Genomic DNA, 13,858 nt, shown 5'->3' with positions numbered 1-13,858 from the left:
AAAAAAAAAAGAAAGAAAGAAAAAGTGGTAGTAATTCTAGCCTTAATAGCAGCTTAAAGCTAAGGGAATTTAGCCAGCAGGGTGCATGGGCCAGACGGGGGAACCATAATGTTCCTTCCTAGCCTTCAGATTTTTAAAACCTGATGTAGTTGAATGCAGGGTGTCAAGGCAGAGCCATAGATGCTGAGATGCTGGGAATTTGTTGGCAGCACACATACACAGAGAAACACAGGCTGTGTGGWGTTTGGAGTTCTTTTAGAAGGATATACATTGTTATACTGCATATTTACTTAACAGTGAAGTTGCTGATCAGTTTGCCTACCAGCCTGCCTAGAGCCAGTATTTCAGGAAAAGAAATTGCAGCCTGGCAAAGCCATAGCTAATTCATAGCTAGTTCAATATTTGATTTCTGAAAGGAAACACTGGCTAGCTTAGAAGTTCTRCTCACAGTAAACTGCACCATTCTTTAGCATTAATATTTGCCCATCAATTTTTCAAAATTTAAATATCTGAAATCCTACCTTGCTATTTTTTATTTAAGAATGAACCTATCAGCACCAAATAGGCTTCAGAAATACTGAGGTTTGATTGTGTTTATTTTCTGCACATTCTGGCTCTCCACATAAAAAACTAACAAAAGATAAATTACATTTTAACAGGAATTTGCACCAGACATTCCCTGACATTAATATGTAACAAGTAGGTGAGATTAGGACCAGTGTACATTCTGTTCAATATTTATTTGAACTTGTTTTATATARGATAAAGATACCATTACCAGTACAATAGAGTAAAAAAACCCAAAATCTGCCCTAAGAATTTGTATGTTCTTGTATAATTTTAGTTCATGTAAACAACATCTTGTGATGAAAAATGCATGCTGATACTTGATGATTATGACTTGTGACTTTTTTAGTTTCATGCATCAACCACTGAAAATATCAATTTTAATGAACTATCTTCTAATGACTTTATTTTCTCTTTATGAATTTGGGGCAGGTTTGTACCATATATACTTTCAAAWCCTAAGGCCATGTTAGTTCAATAAGCATTTTAGGGACATTTTGGCATGCCTTCAAACTAAAATCCACCCACCAGGTAATCAGATAATGTTATTATTTTGGAGTAAGTGCACAAAGCCTATGTGATACATGGCATAATGAGCTAACTTTCACAGTAAGAAAAATCTTGAAAAAAATACTTCTCGTTGTGTTAGGAATGTTTGCTTACTGTGTAAAACATACATTTACCCAATAAAGTTTACTAGTTGTAAAACTATAATGATTTGTTCACATCTGTATTTACTATCACTATCTGAGATCAGCCAAGCACCTTTACTATTTAAAGACTGTGGGAATGTATCCTTAACACATTTCCTAAGCATTCATTTTGCTACCGAACTGGAGAAAACCATTACTAAGGGTCAACAACATATTTATTTTTATACACACACACACACACACACACACACACACACACGTATATCTCTATATATTTAAATTTAAATCCCTAAGGCCTCCATTGGGGCTTCATTCTCCTTTATGGTATGACCACTTTAATTCATTCTGGCTAGAATAAAGCACTTACAAACTGGTCACATAGGATACATACAGTCATTTCAAGATCCTTTATATTTTCTCTGGAAATGACCATGGTACAAAAGAATGCCAGGTTTTCCAATTCTCATTTTATGTTGTTTTCACAAGCTTTGTACACCTTTCCCTGCTGAAACAGGGTGGAAGGCAACTGAGAATCAGCCTGAAAGTTTCTGACAAACCATGGTTTGGTCTCAGTTTTAAGGTTAAAGCTAAGTCAAGGTTCAACCTCACATGAAATGTCTACGRTATKTTCTCTGTAAAGTTACTGCATGCARTCTCTGCTGACTGTTGTGATACCTTATAAATAAATTATTAACTTAGATATTAATTTTAAAGGTCCTTCAAAATATAGCTATTGATGTTAAAATCTCTGTAYGTATTCTTGTCCCTCAAAATTATTTTTTTATATTCAGTAAATCAGATGGAATGCATATTTATTCTCAGAAATGTTTACGAATAATAGCTGTCTTTGCATTGCTGTTCATAATCRAAAGCTGCTTCTTTAGCTGAGGCTCAAAAAAATATGTTCCCTTTTCAAAGATTCTTGTCCTTCRCTTTGAAATAGGTGATATCTTGTGTGGTTTATGTGTCAAAGTCCCTGTTTTCTACCGCTGGATCAATAAAATCCAGTTCTTTGATTCTGCCATGGAGATTGCAAAGGTAATGGTGGAAGAGGCTCCATATTGTGCATATGCATTTTAAACGGGGCAGGACAAGGTCCATGAATAYACACACAGAATAACAAAACTCAGGTGATGCAGAAGAGGTTTCTTGTGTTAGCTGGTGAAGATTTGCACAAATGGAGTTTCAACCTTCTGTTTTTCTGGAAACAATTCAGTACACTTGAGAAATTCCACAAAAAAATAGTGTTTTAAAAGAATTGCTTTGTTACAAACCCAAGACTGKAAATATCCATGTTAAAACCATCTTGGACATCTTAGCTTATGTTTCCTCTGAATGTGTCTCACCATATGTTCTTCCCATTATATAGTCATATGCTATTTCTTAGMCTCTCCCTGCAGCAGTTAGATAGTGCTTGATGAGTAAGGCATGGACCACATACTRGAATGTGGTAACAGAAGACAAATATTGAACAGCTCCATTCACTGACTTCACCCAAAAGTATAGTTAATGAAGCAGGGTCACTATAAACAATGGRACACACTAGTATGAAAGGAAAAACAAGAATTATATTTGCAAGAGCAACCTTAATTTCAGCATTTTTAAACTTCTGAGAGCTTCATTTTCTAATCTTAATGATTCTTTGAAAGAAAAATACTCCAGGCCCTCATAGCATACTACAGTTAAAGAGAATTAATTGTGTGTTCCACCTCGAGGACTGGAACTTCAGGGCAGGAGATGGGRCTTCAGAGTTTGTGCCATTCTATCACGGGAAAAGTCTTGATCTGCAGCTGAAATTGCTGGATGGAAATTAATTTGTTGCTGTTCATTTTTTAAGCAACAAATGAGTTMAATTATCATTATTTTAAATAAAATCTTTCAGATAGTGCATCATTTCAGATCAATGCTTTCTTCCCTCTAAGATTATGTGCTTCTCAGAAGCACATAATTAGAATTAGAAGATTAAGACCCTCTCAGAAAAGTCAGTGCTTGCTTTCTCAAATTATCAAAGGGACACAAAATAAACAAGAATGTGAATTTGTAATGAATTAAGTTATCTTCAGACTATAGCCAAAGCTCATATAAATTGCTCATTGGTAGGGTGATGGAARCAGTTCATGAAAACAAAGGCATATCAACCAATTGCACTAGCAATATTGGRAAAACTGTCTATGATGAATGCTGCAGATGACATTGTCCAGCAGGAATGCCTCACTGAAAAGAAATTAGGACAGGATTGCCAAACTGTAGAATGGAAGTACTCTAATTATTTCAAAATGGCAGGTAAATTGTCAGATGCACCTCCCTGGACATTTGTGGTGCCCAGCACAGAGCTGAGGTTCTGTATCCAAGCAAATGAAATTTGGGAATACCTTAGCCTAGAGTTTTCAGGCCATAAAATAGTGGACCTGAAGTCCTAGAACCTGCAGGAAAATCTTTATTTTCTACTTATTAGCCAATATAAAGACTAGCTATATAAAGTTATTGGCCAAAGTCTCTTCATCTACATCAAAAAAGCATAGTAATACCATAAGCTATAACTCAAAATTAAAAAATAGTGTTTTAGTTTAGCTACAGGAGTAAAAGTTCACAGTATAGAAGTCATTGTCAAGACATCACTAATTAGTTCTCCTACTTTAACTGAGGAACTAAATTTTCTGACACTGCGGAAGTTAGTTGCAAAGCTCATTGACTGCAGTGAGGCCAAAACTTCACTCAATTAATGACGGGACTAAACAACTCACAAACAATAGTTTTTCTAGATATGTCCGTTTTAGTGAAGCAGCACAAKGCAGCTTGTACAATTACTTTCTGAGGATGAGAGTAGTTTTTCATTCCTAAATATAAATTCATAAACTTTGACAGATAGCATCAGACTCTCTGGAAGCAAGAATTCACAGCTACTTTGCAGGGATGTATTTGACCTCAGGACAAATTCACTCTTTTTTTTTCTTTTTTTTTTTTTTTTTTTTTTTGGTATGTGTGGCAGAATATACACTTAGAGAGTAAGAAAGTGTGAGTCCACACTTGCACAGAAGCAGAGAAACACAGAAAGGCAAGGAGAAGTTCCATCCACAACACAGTGTGTCCTAACAACACTCAGTATAAGGCTAGAAACCTGCAGCATGATCCACATTGTCTTTACAGATATCAAGAAGTGTTATGAATGGAGCACAGCTTCTATTCTGGAAAGGCATAAATGCAAACACCAGGATAAAGCACCTATGCTTGAAAGCTTTCAAATAAAAGGATGTATGTTACACAGCTTGTATCATRTGAATGTTTTACCTAATAAATTCCTTACTGGTTGCAAGGATATTGGTAATACCTTTGATTTCTCCTTTTCAGTACATTGGGCTCCTTATCATTTGTGGCTTTTGGTTTTCTACACTAGCCATTTATTTACAGAGCTTTGGGGAGTGTTTGGCAACTAGACAGGAGGCTGCAACTGTGTTGAGAAAGTGGTCTGTGGGTCCTGCAGTTACATGCTTGTCCAAAATAGCAAGAAACTGGAATCAATGCACAGGTGGTTTCCCATTCATTCCTATACTTCTGTATTATATCAACTTCTGCTGCTTGTCGATGTTTTTCATGTTCAAATAAATGTCCTTGATTGAAAACACCATATATTTATACCCTTTTAAACAGGAATATACCTTATTATATTGTATTGCTAAAGACTATTATGTATTTATGCAATAAGACTACATCATATACATGCAAAGGGGAGAAATAAGGTTGTATTAACTGCTGTACCTTGATTTCACATTCCTGCATTGGTATTTTTCCAATGGAGTGAAAAAGTGAGAGTAATTGTAACCAACAAATCTGGTATGAACTCTAAGTCTGGCATGCAGTCTAGCTAGCCTGTATCACAGAAGTGCCTGTACCACTGTGAGCARTATTAATGTAACACACAGTGTGTATTATTTCATTTCTTTAACATGGTGGAATGCACTAACTTAAATACAGGGAGTGTTTACATTTCACAGTATGATATATTTACTGTCTAATTGAAGTAATTTAATCAAGCTCACAAAAGCATTCTGACAAGATCTAAACCAGAACCAAGGGTCCTGCCACCTAGCCCAGCATTTTAACCTTGCAACAATCTCCTTTTCCACATCCACTGCCTCTCCAGCAGAGAACTTGCAGAGAGATGCATTTGCTGTTGTAATTTCAATGACAAATGTTGAATGATATCACACGTATGTGTTCTGCACTGTTCTTATTGCAAGTTTATGCTAGGGGAAGGTCCTTGTTTTTATTATATGATTTATGCTGGACAATTTGATGCTTCCAGAGAGTCTGCTGAATTCAGATCATCAGCTTCCACCCCTTGGTGAATCAGAATCTCTGTTTCTCTCACACASCTGTTTATTTCTTAGTTTGTTAAAAGGAAATTTTTCAAAGTGGATTTAACATGCTCATAAAGTGCTAGCTTCACACTGCTGAAACTGAAATCATTTATTAAGGCCATAACTAGAATGTTTCTGCCACAGATACTCATTTTAACCAAAAAAAAAGGGGGGGGGGGAAGAAAAGGTGTAAAGCACACCCTACACATGAGCTGCAAAATGCAGACATAATCCAGCCTATGATTATCGTGTTACTTCGATCTGATAAAATAAACACCATTAGGTGAAACGTAAGAAGGCAAAATAGCAGAAATTGCCTCTTCAATTCAAACTGCAAGAGCCTTAAGGTGAAAGGAGACGAATTAAACTGAAAATCATTTAAAGAAATGCAATGTCCCAGTAACACAATGGTAACTGTGGAAACAAATCTTTACATGATATCTTGTCTCTAAAGGAGATGGAAAATGAAAAAGAAAAAAAAAGCCAGTTTCTTTCGAATAAACATACACACATTTTTCTCCACACCATTTCTTGTGGATGTCAGCATAGCAATGGATACAATTAGCAACTGGAATCAGGTGTCCATCTACTTGAAAAATAAAGGGCATTCTAGAAATAGAACTCTTTTGTTTATTATTGCAGAGATGGAACAAATTCTGCATTTATTTTTGCAACCTTTGCCCATTTTTGTTGTCCATTTAACTTAAATAAAAACATAAAATGACCATGGCATTGATCAACAGCCTCCTTGTTCTGTCTCCATACGGTAACTGGAGATACTAGGAGCAGGACGTAGGTTTGAAAAGCCTCGTGAATCTAATGCTGTTTCATTACCTTATCTTGGCTGGATGCCCATCCCTGTGAGCAGGCTAAACCAAAACAAAACTACCAGGCCTCCACTCAAAGGTGCCTGCTTTTCTGGAAGGCTTTAAAGTGTAACTGTGCAGGAATGTGGGCTCTACTAAACCCAAGTTGCCGTGCTCTGTGCAGGGGAAAYGGCCACAGCGTCAGGAAGACAGGAGGCCGTTTCAGGCTGAAACTCCTCAATGCTCGCCACRGGCAGAAGGTTGGGGCAATGGCCTACAGAGCGACGGGCTTCCCCCCGTGTCGCTGCAGGACTGGCGGCCAGCTGCAAGCACTGAGGTCCTGACAACTGTCACCAAAATCCAGCAGCCCGTTAAACCTTTTGCGGGTTTAAGACGTTGCTGTCCCAGCTCTCCGCCCGGCTCCTCAGGAGCGGGTGCAGCTGCTGCCGCACGCCTCACCACACCAGCCCTCCACCGCCGTGCGCCCGCTCGGCAGGGAGAGGCTTTCCGACAACCAGGGGCTGATTTTTGTGCTCCTTCCTCTCTGCCCTTCCTAGGGCAGCCACCGAGAATACGCCCTCTGCAATCAACACGATTAAAATCAGACTGCAGAGGAGAAGCAGGGAGGAACTTGTAGGAAATAAGCGAAAAGCTGCTGCTCAGAAGATGTAACAGCGGGGATTTTGGGGGTCTTCCTCCAAAACGCCTCGGCGCGGCGGCCGTTAGCGGCGGCGGCGGCCGTTAGCGGCGGCGGCCGTTAGCGGCGCGGCGGCCGGCGGGGGCGGGGGCGGGTATCGATGTCTCGGCGCTCGGTAGGCGGCGGCCGCCATGGCGCTGAGCGGCGTGCGGGTGCTGGAGCTGGCGGGGCTGGCGCCGGCGCCGCTCTGCGGCATGATCCTGGCCGACTTCGGGGCGCGCGTGGTGCGCGTGGACCGCGCGCCGCGCTCCGCCGTGGCCGCCGACGTGCAGGGCCGCGGCAAGCGCTCGCTGGCGCTCGACCTCAAGCGGGCGGCGGGCGCGGCGGCGCTGAGGCGGMTGTGCCGCGCGGCGGACGTGCTCGTGGAGCCCTTCCGCCACGGTGAGGCGGGCGGCGGGGCTGGGCTGGGCTGAGCTGGGCTGGGGGGGGCGGCGGGAGCGCTGGGCCGGGCCGCCGCGGCGTGAGGAGGGAGCGCCGTGAGGCGGCCGCGCTCCCTGCACCTTCCGACAGCGCCGCTGCGGGCCTGCGGCAGCGGTCCTGGCTCCTTTTCACAGTCTTCCCGTTACGAAAGATCTTTCTGATCTTCCCGCAGAAACGAGCCTTCGGGTTCGAATTCCAGACCAGTGTTATCCCTTTCTTACCACGTATTAATGCATGAGCTGGATGTATCTGGAGTAACTCCTGCCGTCGAAGGAAGCTGGCCACTGCTGGAGTGACACCAGCCGGTCCTTAAACTGGTGCAGGGCTCCGTGTCACTGGGCAGCCCCGGCTGCTGTCTTCAGCCATGGCCATGAGTCCTAAGAACTTTGCTTTTCAGAAAGAAATAAAAATAAAGAGGGGGGAAAAGATACATTTCTTTCATTTTTTTTTTTCTGTTGGTAGTTGGATAGACCTGGCTTCTCAAAATAGTCGCTAAGTGGTAGAAATGTGTTACCAAACTTCACTGCTTTCTCCTTAGCGCTAATCAGTTACTGCTGTTTACTAAGTAATACAGTAGAAATTTAAGGTACTTGAAGATGTAGTGATTTTGTAGAGCAGTTTGTGAAAGAAGCGTCGGTAATAGTTTCGAGGGTGGGAGAGGTACTGAAGCTCTAAGTCGAGGGAGTCAGTATCTCTTCCAGCCTGTGCCTCACTGCAGTCCTGGTATGGATTATAGGGTATAGTCTGGCCAAGATTCACTAAGCAGATAAAAATCGATGATTTATGTGCAAATTGAATGCTTCTTTGAAAGCCGTGTTTTAGAAATGCAACATCAAAATGTTAGTCTTGATTATTGTAAACTATACTGACCAAAACTGTATTTTATAGATYTTAAAAAGTTCCTTATTCTTTACATTGCACAAAAGAGAACTTGTGCTTTTGCAGTTGTTGTAGATCATTTGTGGAAGGTACACTTGTGTGGCCCATTTGTGTCAGTGAGTTAAAGACAGAGAACGCAAGAGGTACTGAGGTGGGGGAATAGGTGGGTTTTGCAAAGGAAGTATGTTCTGATGAAAAATTGAAGAAGTCTGGCAGACTATTGGGGAAGTAGAAAGAAAAAAAGTCGAGAAAAAGAAAGGACCRTAAAGCTTAATTTACATTTAACTGGTTTGCATTCAAAATGCATGCAGTATACTGGTAATTTATAATATTYTGGCTCTTAACATTGTAATACAGATACTGAATTAGAATATATTATTTAATAAATTGCAATTCAGTTCTGTTGTAGTGTAATTTATACTTATTTTTAACTATGAAGGTATGTATATATTAAAAAATGAATGTGAATTAGGATTTGGTACTTTTTCTTTTTTTCAGGTGTCATGGAAAAACTTGGTCTCGGTCCAGAGGTTCTTTTGCAAGACAATCCCAGACTCATCTATGCTAGACTTACTGGATTTGGCCAAACAGGAAAAYACGCCAAGTCTGCAGGTCATGACATCAATTTTTTGGCATTATCAGGTAGGCTGAAAATTTCTTGCTGGATTTTTTTTTATTATTAAATCAGGACTTAAAAATTTATTGAAATGTTCTTTACAGATAGCTCAAATTACATGAGGTGCGGGTTGGTGAAGCAGCTGAGCTGATCTAAAGCCCCCTGGCAATGAAGGAGAGGTTCCTCCTCTGTCCTTGTGCTTTTCTGCTCTCTTATCTCCAGTCTCTGGTGTTCGTTTGACTCCTCTGTGAACTGACTCACCTCCTGAGCATGTTGAAAGCTGACCCAGGAGAAACGAGGGCATTCTCCTGCCAGATTGTTGAGTTGAAGCGGTTCACTAAGAGGTTGGTTGGACAAACTTAACAAAAAAAAATGTCAGCACAAGAAAGAAGAGGAAAACTTGGGCTGAGCAGGGCTGTTCATTTTGGCAGCAGCAGTGAGCTGTTAGACTGGATCAACGTGTCTTCTCAGACTGTAGTGTATTTCTCCTTTTGTGCTGCTTTAGCTGAATTATTTTTTTTTCTTTAAAGAGAGAATTGAATTCTGTATGTATTTTTATCTTTTCCTTTGGGGTCTCTCTCCTAGAAAATCAATATATTCGTAATCCCAGAAGGACTGCAGATTATTTTGCCTACATTGTGAGCAGCTGCTTTGAAGTAACATAAAACTGCACCGTCTACAAGGCATTCTCTTGTGCTTTGCTGCTGTAAATTTCCCTCCAATTATAACGTTCCAAAAGAAAGCAGATTTAAAATAGTGGGTTTTGTYTGGAATTCTACATTGCCTTAGAATATTGTAAGGCAGTATACTCATTCTGTGTGTGATGATTTTACAGGTATGCAGTACCAAACAATAACAATTACCCAACTGTGATGGTAGCAATCCATCTGTAGTTGTACATGGCCCCACTTAYTGCTCTTCACACTGTCTGGACCGTCTGTGTTTCTGTCTCTGCCCCTCTTCCAAGCCTTTGAGAGAGGAGAGGAAGTGGGCCAAAGCCTCATGGCTTACCACTGCGTGGTGCATTTCTTTTAGTCCCAGGAAAGTGCCAGAGCAGAACTGCCACAGATATGGAGATGTGGTACCACCATCTGTGGGAATCCACTGTATTGGGGAATGAATTTTCTTCAGAGATGGATTCAGTCTTCTCTCATGACATTAGATTGTCAGGGTATCAAAAAAGAGAACTTGTTTGCAGCACTTTGTGTCTGCGTGATTTGAATGTATTGTGGTAGTTTAATTTGTTACAAACTTAGGAAAAGGTTGAAGCAGTGTTGTCCATCGTAGTCTTAGGTGACAGTCCTTTCTGTTCACAATTTCTTAATCCGCACGGTTTTGGTTAGTGCTGTCGTATTGTAATGGAGAAAGGCCTGCTACAAGAATGAAGTTTCAAGCAGACAGCTCAAATTTTTTGGTATTTCAAATTTAAAAATGTGAACTGTGTATCGGTACTTTTAAAGTATAAGAGTCTATGAGATTTCCAGGTTGAAAAAGGATCACGTAAAGAAATGAATGAGCTACAGAGCCTTCATTACACTTCTTAACTATTTCAGTGGTAGTGTTTCTCTTGCCAGACATCCCACTGTAAAAAAAAAAAAAATGGTTTTAAACATGTGGAATCTCACTTCAGTAAAATTAAATCTGCTTGAAATTTCACATAGTCAGATTTTTCTGCCAATTTAAAGGAAATAGGACAAGGTATTTGGGGGGAGGTATTGGTGCTCAAAATTGAGGTGATCTCACATCTTGGTATTTTCCTGATGGGCTTTGGCTTTCTGAAACTCAAAAATGGCTTACATTAAAAATTACAGATGTAAGTTAATATGTTAATCTRCTGGTGACTGTGACAACCATTAGACTGTTAAAAGTCAAATTCTAGTCATTGACAGGGCTTTCTACATGCATTACAGTTCTACAAACTTCTTTATACYGTACACTCAGCTTCTTGCCCTTAAGAACTATGTTAGACCATTAACTAACTAAACTCTGCACCAGAATCATGCAGTTTTGAGGAAATTTTGGCCATGTATGCTGCAAGTCTCAGCCCTCAGGCTATAGACATAGGTGAGACATGATCTTACTGGAGTTTCTTACTTCCGCAAAGGGAATTGTTATGAAGGAGCTGTGAAGAGTGAAGTACTTGATAATGGAAAAGCTGTTTAAGATGGCTGAAAAATGCTAACAGATTCAAAACTCTGTCTGAAATAATGTCAGTGGCCAAGTCTTCCCTCTGTTTCTTTTCTGTGTAATTTCTGGCAAATACAGCTTCACCGCATCTATGTTGCATGCGAATAAGGTAACCTTTCTATATTATTCACCCATTCCTCATATATATAACCTTATTTGCAAAGACATTTGAAGAGAGAGGGTAAGACTAAAGTAGAGTTGTTGGTGTGAAGTCCTTTTTTATGATTATTAATTCACGAATTACATGCACAGAAGGCTGCAGATATGCTTTTTTACCTTAAAAGATTCAAAGAAGAAAAAATCTACTAAAGTTCTTTTGAGATTTAACCCCTTTCTTATGTTGGAGATTCTAATTATGTACAAATTTTTAGTATAWTATTATTTCATATATGTATTTTTGTATGAAATATTGTTCCTATATAATCAAATGATCAGTGTTTTTTCTGTGTTACCTTTATTAACCTATTTAATCAGATACATCTTCATTAACATAATTTTGGATATTCTATTCTTTTGTGAATAAAGACATAGCTGGAGTAGAATCAGAAAACAGTGCTGGGATAAATTTGCTTTGTCCCTAGTTTGCTCACATAGATTGAAGAGAATGATAATATAATTGCAGGAATGTAAAAGCTAATATTTATAACTCTTTTTATAATTACATATACTTTTTTTGCTCTACTACCAGGTGTGCTGTCAAAGCTGGGTAGAAAAGATGAAAATCCTTATGCACCTGTAAACCTTCTGGCTGATTTTGCTGGTGGAGGTGTCATGTGTGCAATGGGCATTATTATAGCCTTATATGAACGTACCAAATCTGGCAAAGGGCAGATTGTAGATGCCAGTATGGTAAGTTTCTTCTCATGRAGGGGGTGGGTTGCTGTTTCTTTTCTACTTTAAGTCTGTAAAATGAGAAATGTTGGACCTATCGGTAAGATTTAATATTTAGAACTTTACCTTTCCAAAGTAAGTCGTCTCATAAAATGGCTATTTCTTTACCCACAAACAGATTTCACAGGTCACTGTTGCTGCAACTATACCTTATGGTATAGTACATACATTGAAGTTCTTTTCCTGTGCCATTCTACATTTGCTTTTGCCAGTCTGTCTTCCCCAAAAAGTGTTAGCTGTATATATTCAATGAGTAAGTTTGGTGTATGGGAATAAGATGTAGTATAGACAATGACCATAATGTATAATAGCAAAAAGAATGATCCTAATAAAATAAAGAAATCGCGTTTGCTCTATCCAAGACACATCTGCTTATAACTTTATGATAGGTCATATCTTCTGGAAAGCACTATTTTTGCTCCCTCTTTCCCCCAAAATTACACTGCAATGAGTAATTGCCAAGAAATCAATTTCAAACACTTTACATTAGTACATTGCAGAAGAAATGAAAGAAGGGCTACATGCAGATTTGTAGTAGTTTAATCATGAATGCTATGGAATTTTTCGCTGCAAGGCACTCGTACGTACAGGAAAAATACTTATTTACATTTATCCTTGAAAACCATTGGTAGTATTATCTACAAGTATTTTTTTTCACTTGCACTCTCTCTTACTTTTGAAAGAACACTGCAGTTAAAATTTGATCTCGCTGGAGAGATTGTAATACAGTGAAAGCTATCATTTGGACTCCAAATATAATTTAAAAAAAAATCCCATCATCACAGGAGGTCTTGAGGCTAGAGGAATAGCAACAGATGTTACTTGTCTTGAGTAGTTTTTTGACAGATTCTCAGGACGTTCTCAAAAGTAGGCCATGGATTTATGGTCTAGGTGAAAATTGCATTGGATGTGTGCAAAACTGGTGCCCAGTAGTTATTAATGGTCAGTTATCAAAATGGAAAAAAATAAGTGGAGTTTCACAGAGTGTCTTTTCTTCTGTCACTGTTTTTACTAATAACCTGAATGACAGATTGGAAGATATACTTGGTAAATTTACAGAGCAAGTTAATCTGGGAATAACTACAAGTATGTTTGATGACAGGATTAAAATTGAAAATGGCCTTTACAGATTGGAGAAATGACTTGAAAAAGTCAACTGAATTCATGGCGACCACTGCTCAGTACTCCTCTTAGGTAGAAACAATTAGCTGCACAAATATAGTATGAGAATAATTGGCTAAAGTACAATCCTGGGGTTTATAGTAGTCACAAGCTGAACATGAGTCAACAGTACCACAGAATCATGCTGTTGTGAAACACGAACACAATATTAGGATGTATAAATAGGAAATATAGCCAGCAAGACTACTGAAGTAATTAAGTAATTTTTCTGATCAGTTCATCTATTCAGCATTTGTAAGGCCTCAGGAAAATACTGTGTCTAACACTGACTGTCATCTTCCCCCTYCTCCCCCCCMAAAAAAACCCCACAGTTGGAGGAAGTTCAAAGAACACAGCAAAAATGATTGTGAATCTAAAAAACATGACCAACAGGGGAAGATTGAAGGAGTTTGCATATTTGTGAAGTGGAAACTGTGAAGAGATATAAGTCTTCAGATATGTAAAAGGCTATTTCTTATGTTTGGGAGTATTACCTTATCTTCTCCATCTGTGCCTTCTGTCATTGAGAGAATTTGTTATAAGGAGTGCAAGTTCACTAATATCCAAGTTAGATCTCTGGCTAATTGGGAAAGGAATGTGTGTTCGTGTTTTGGGGGGGGGGG

At 39.3% G+C, this 13,858-nt stretch overlaps 1 protein-coding gene across 1 annotated transcript in view; it reads left to right on the top strand.

Annotated features, from left to right (window-relative positions):
* The first annotated feature begins 7,173 nt into the window (after positions 1 to 7,173).
* The window catches only part of AMACR (alpha-methylacyl-CoA racemase), an 18,903-nt gene continuing 12,218 nt past the window's right edge, over positions 7,174 to 13,858 (top strand). Inside the window, exons 1-3 of the mRNA XM_085326304.1 lie at positions 7,174 to 7,462; positions 8,879 to 9,022; positions 11,872 to 12,032. Coding sequence (XP_085182430.1) covers positions 7,213 to 7,462; positions 8,879 to 9,022; positions 11,872 to 12,032 — 555 coding nt within the window. The 5' untranslated portion in view covers positions 7,174 to 7,212. The remainder of the gene's footprint in view (positions 7,463 to 8,878; positions 9,023 to 11,871; positions 12,033 to 13,858) is intronic.

The sequence above is a fragment of the Rhea americana genome, unplaced genomic scaffold (genome assembly GCF_003343005.1).
Source record: "Rhea americana isolate MKP2758 unplaced genomic scaffold, rheAme1 scaffold_13, whole genome shotgun sequence".
In the NCBI taxonomy this organism is placed as follows: Eukaryota; Metazoa; Chordata; class Aves; order Rheiformes; family Rheidae; genus Rhea; species Rhea americana.
This window is presented reverse-complemented; position numbering and strand designations above follow the sequence as displayed.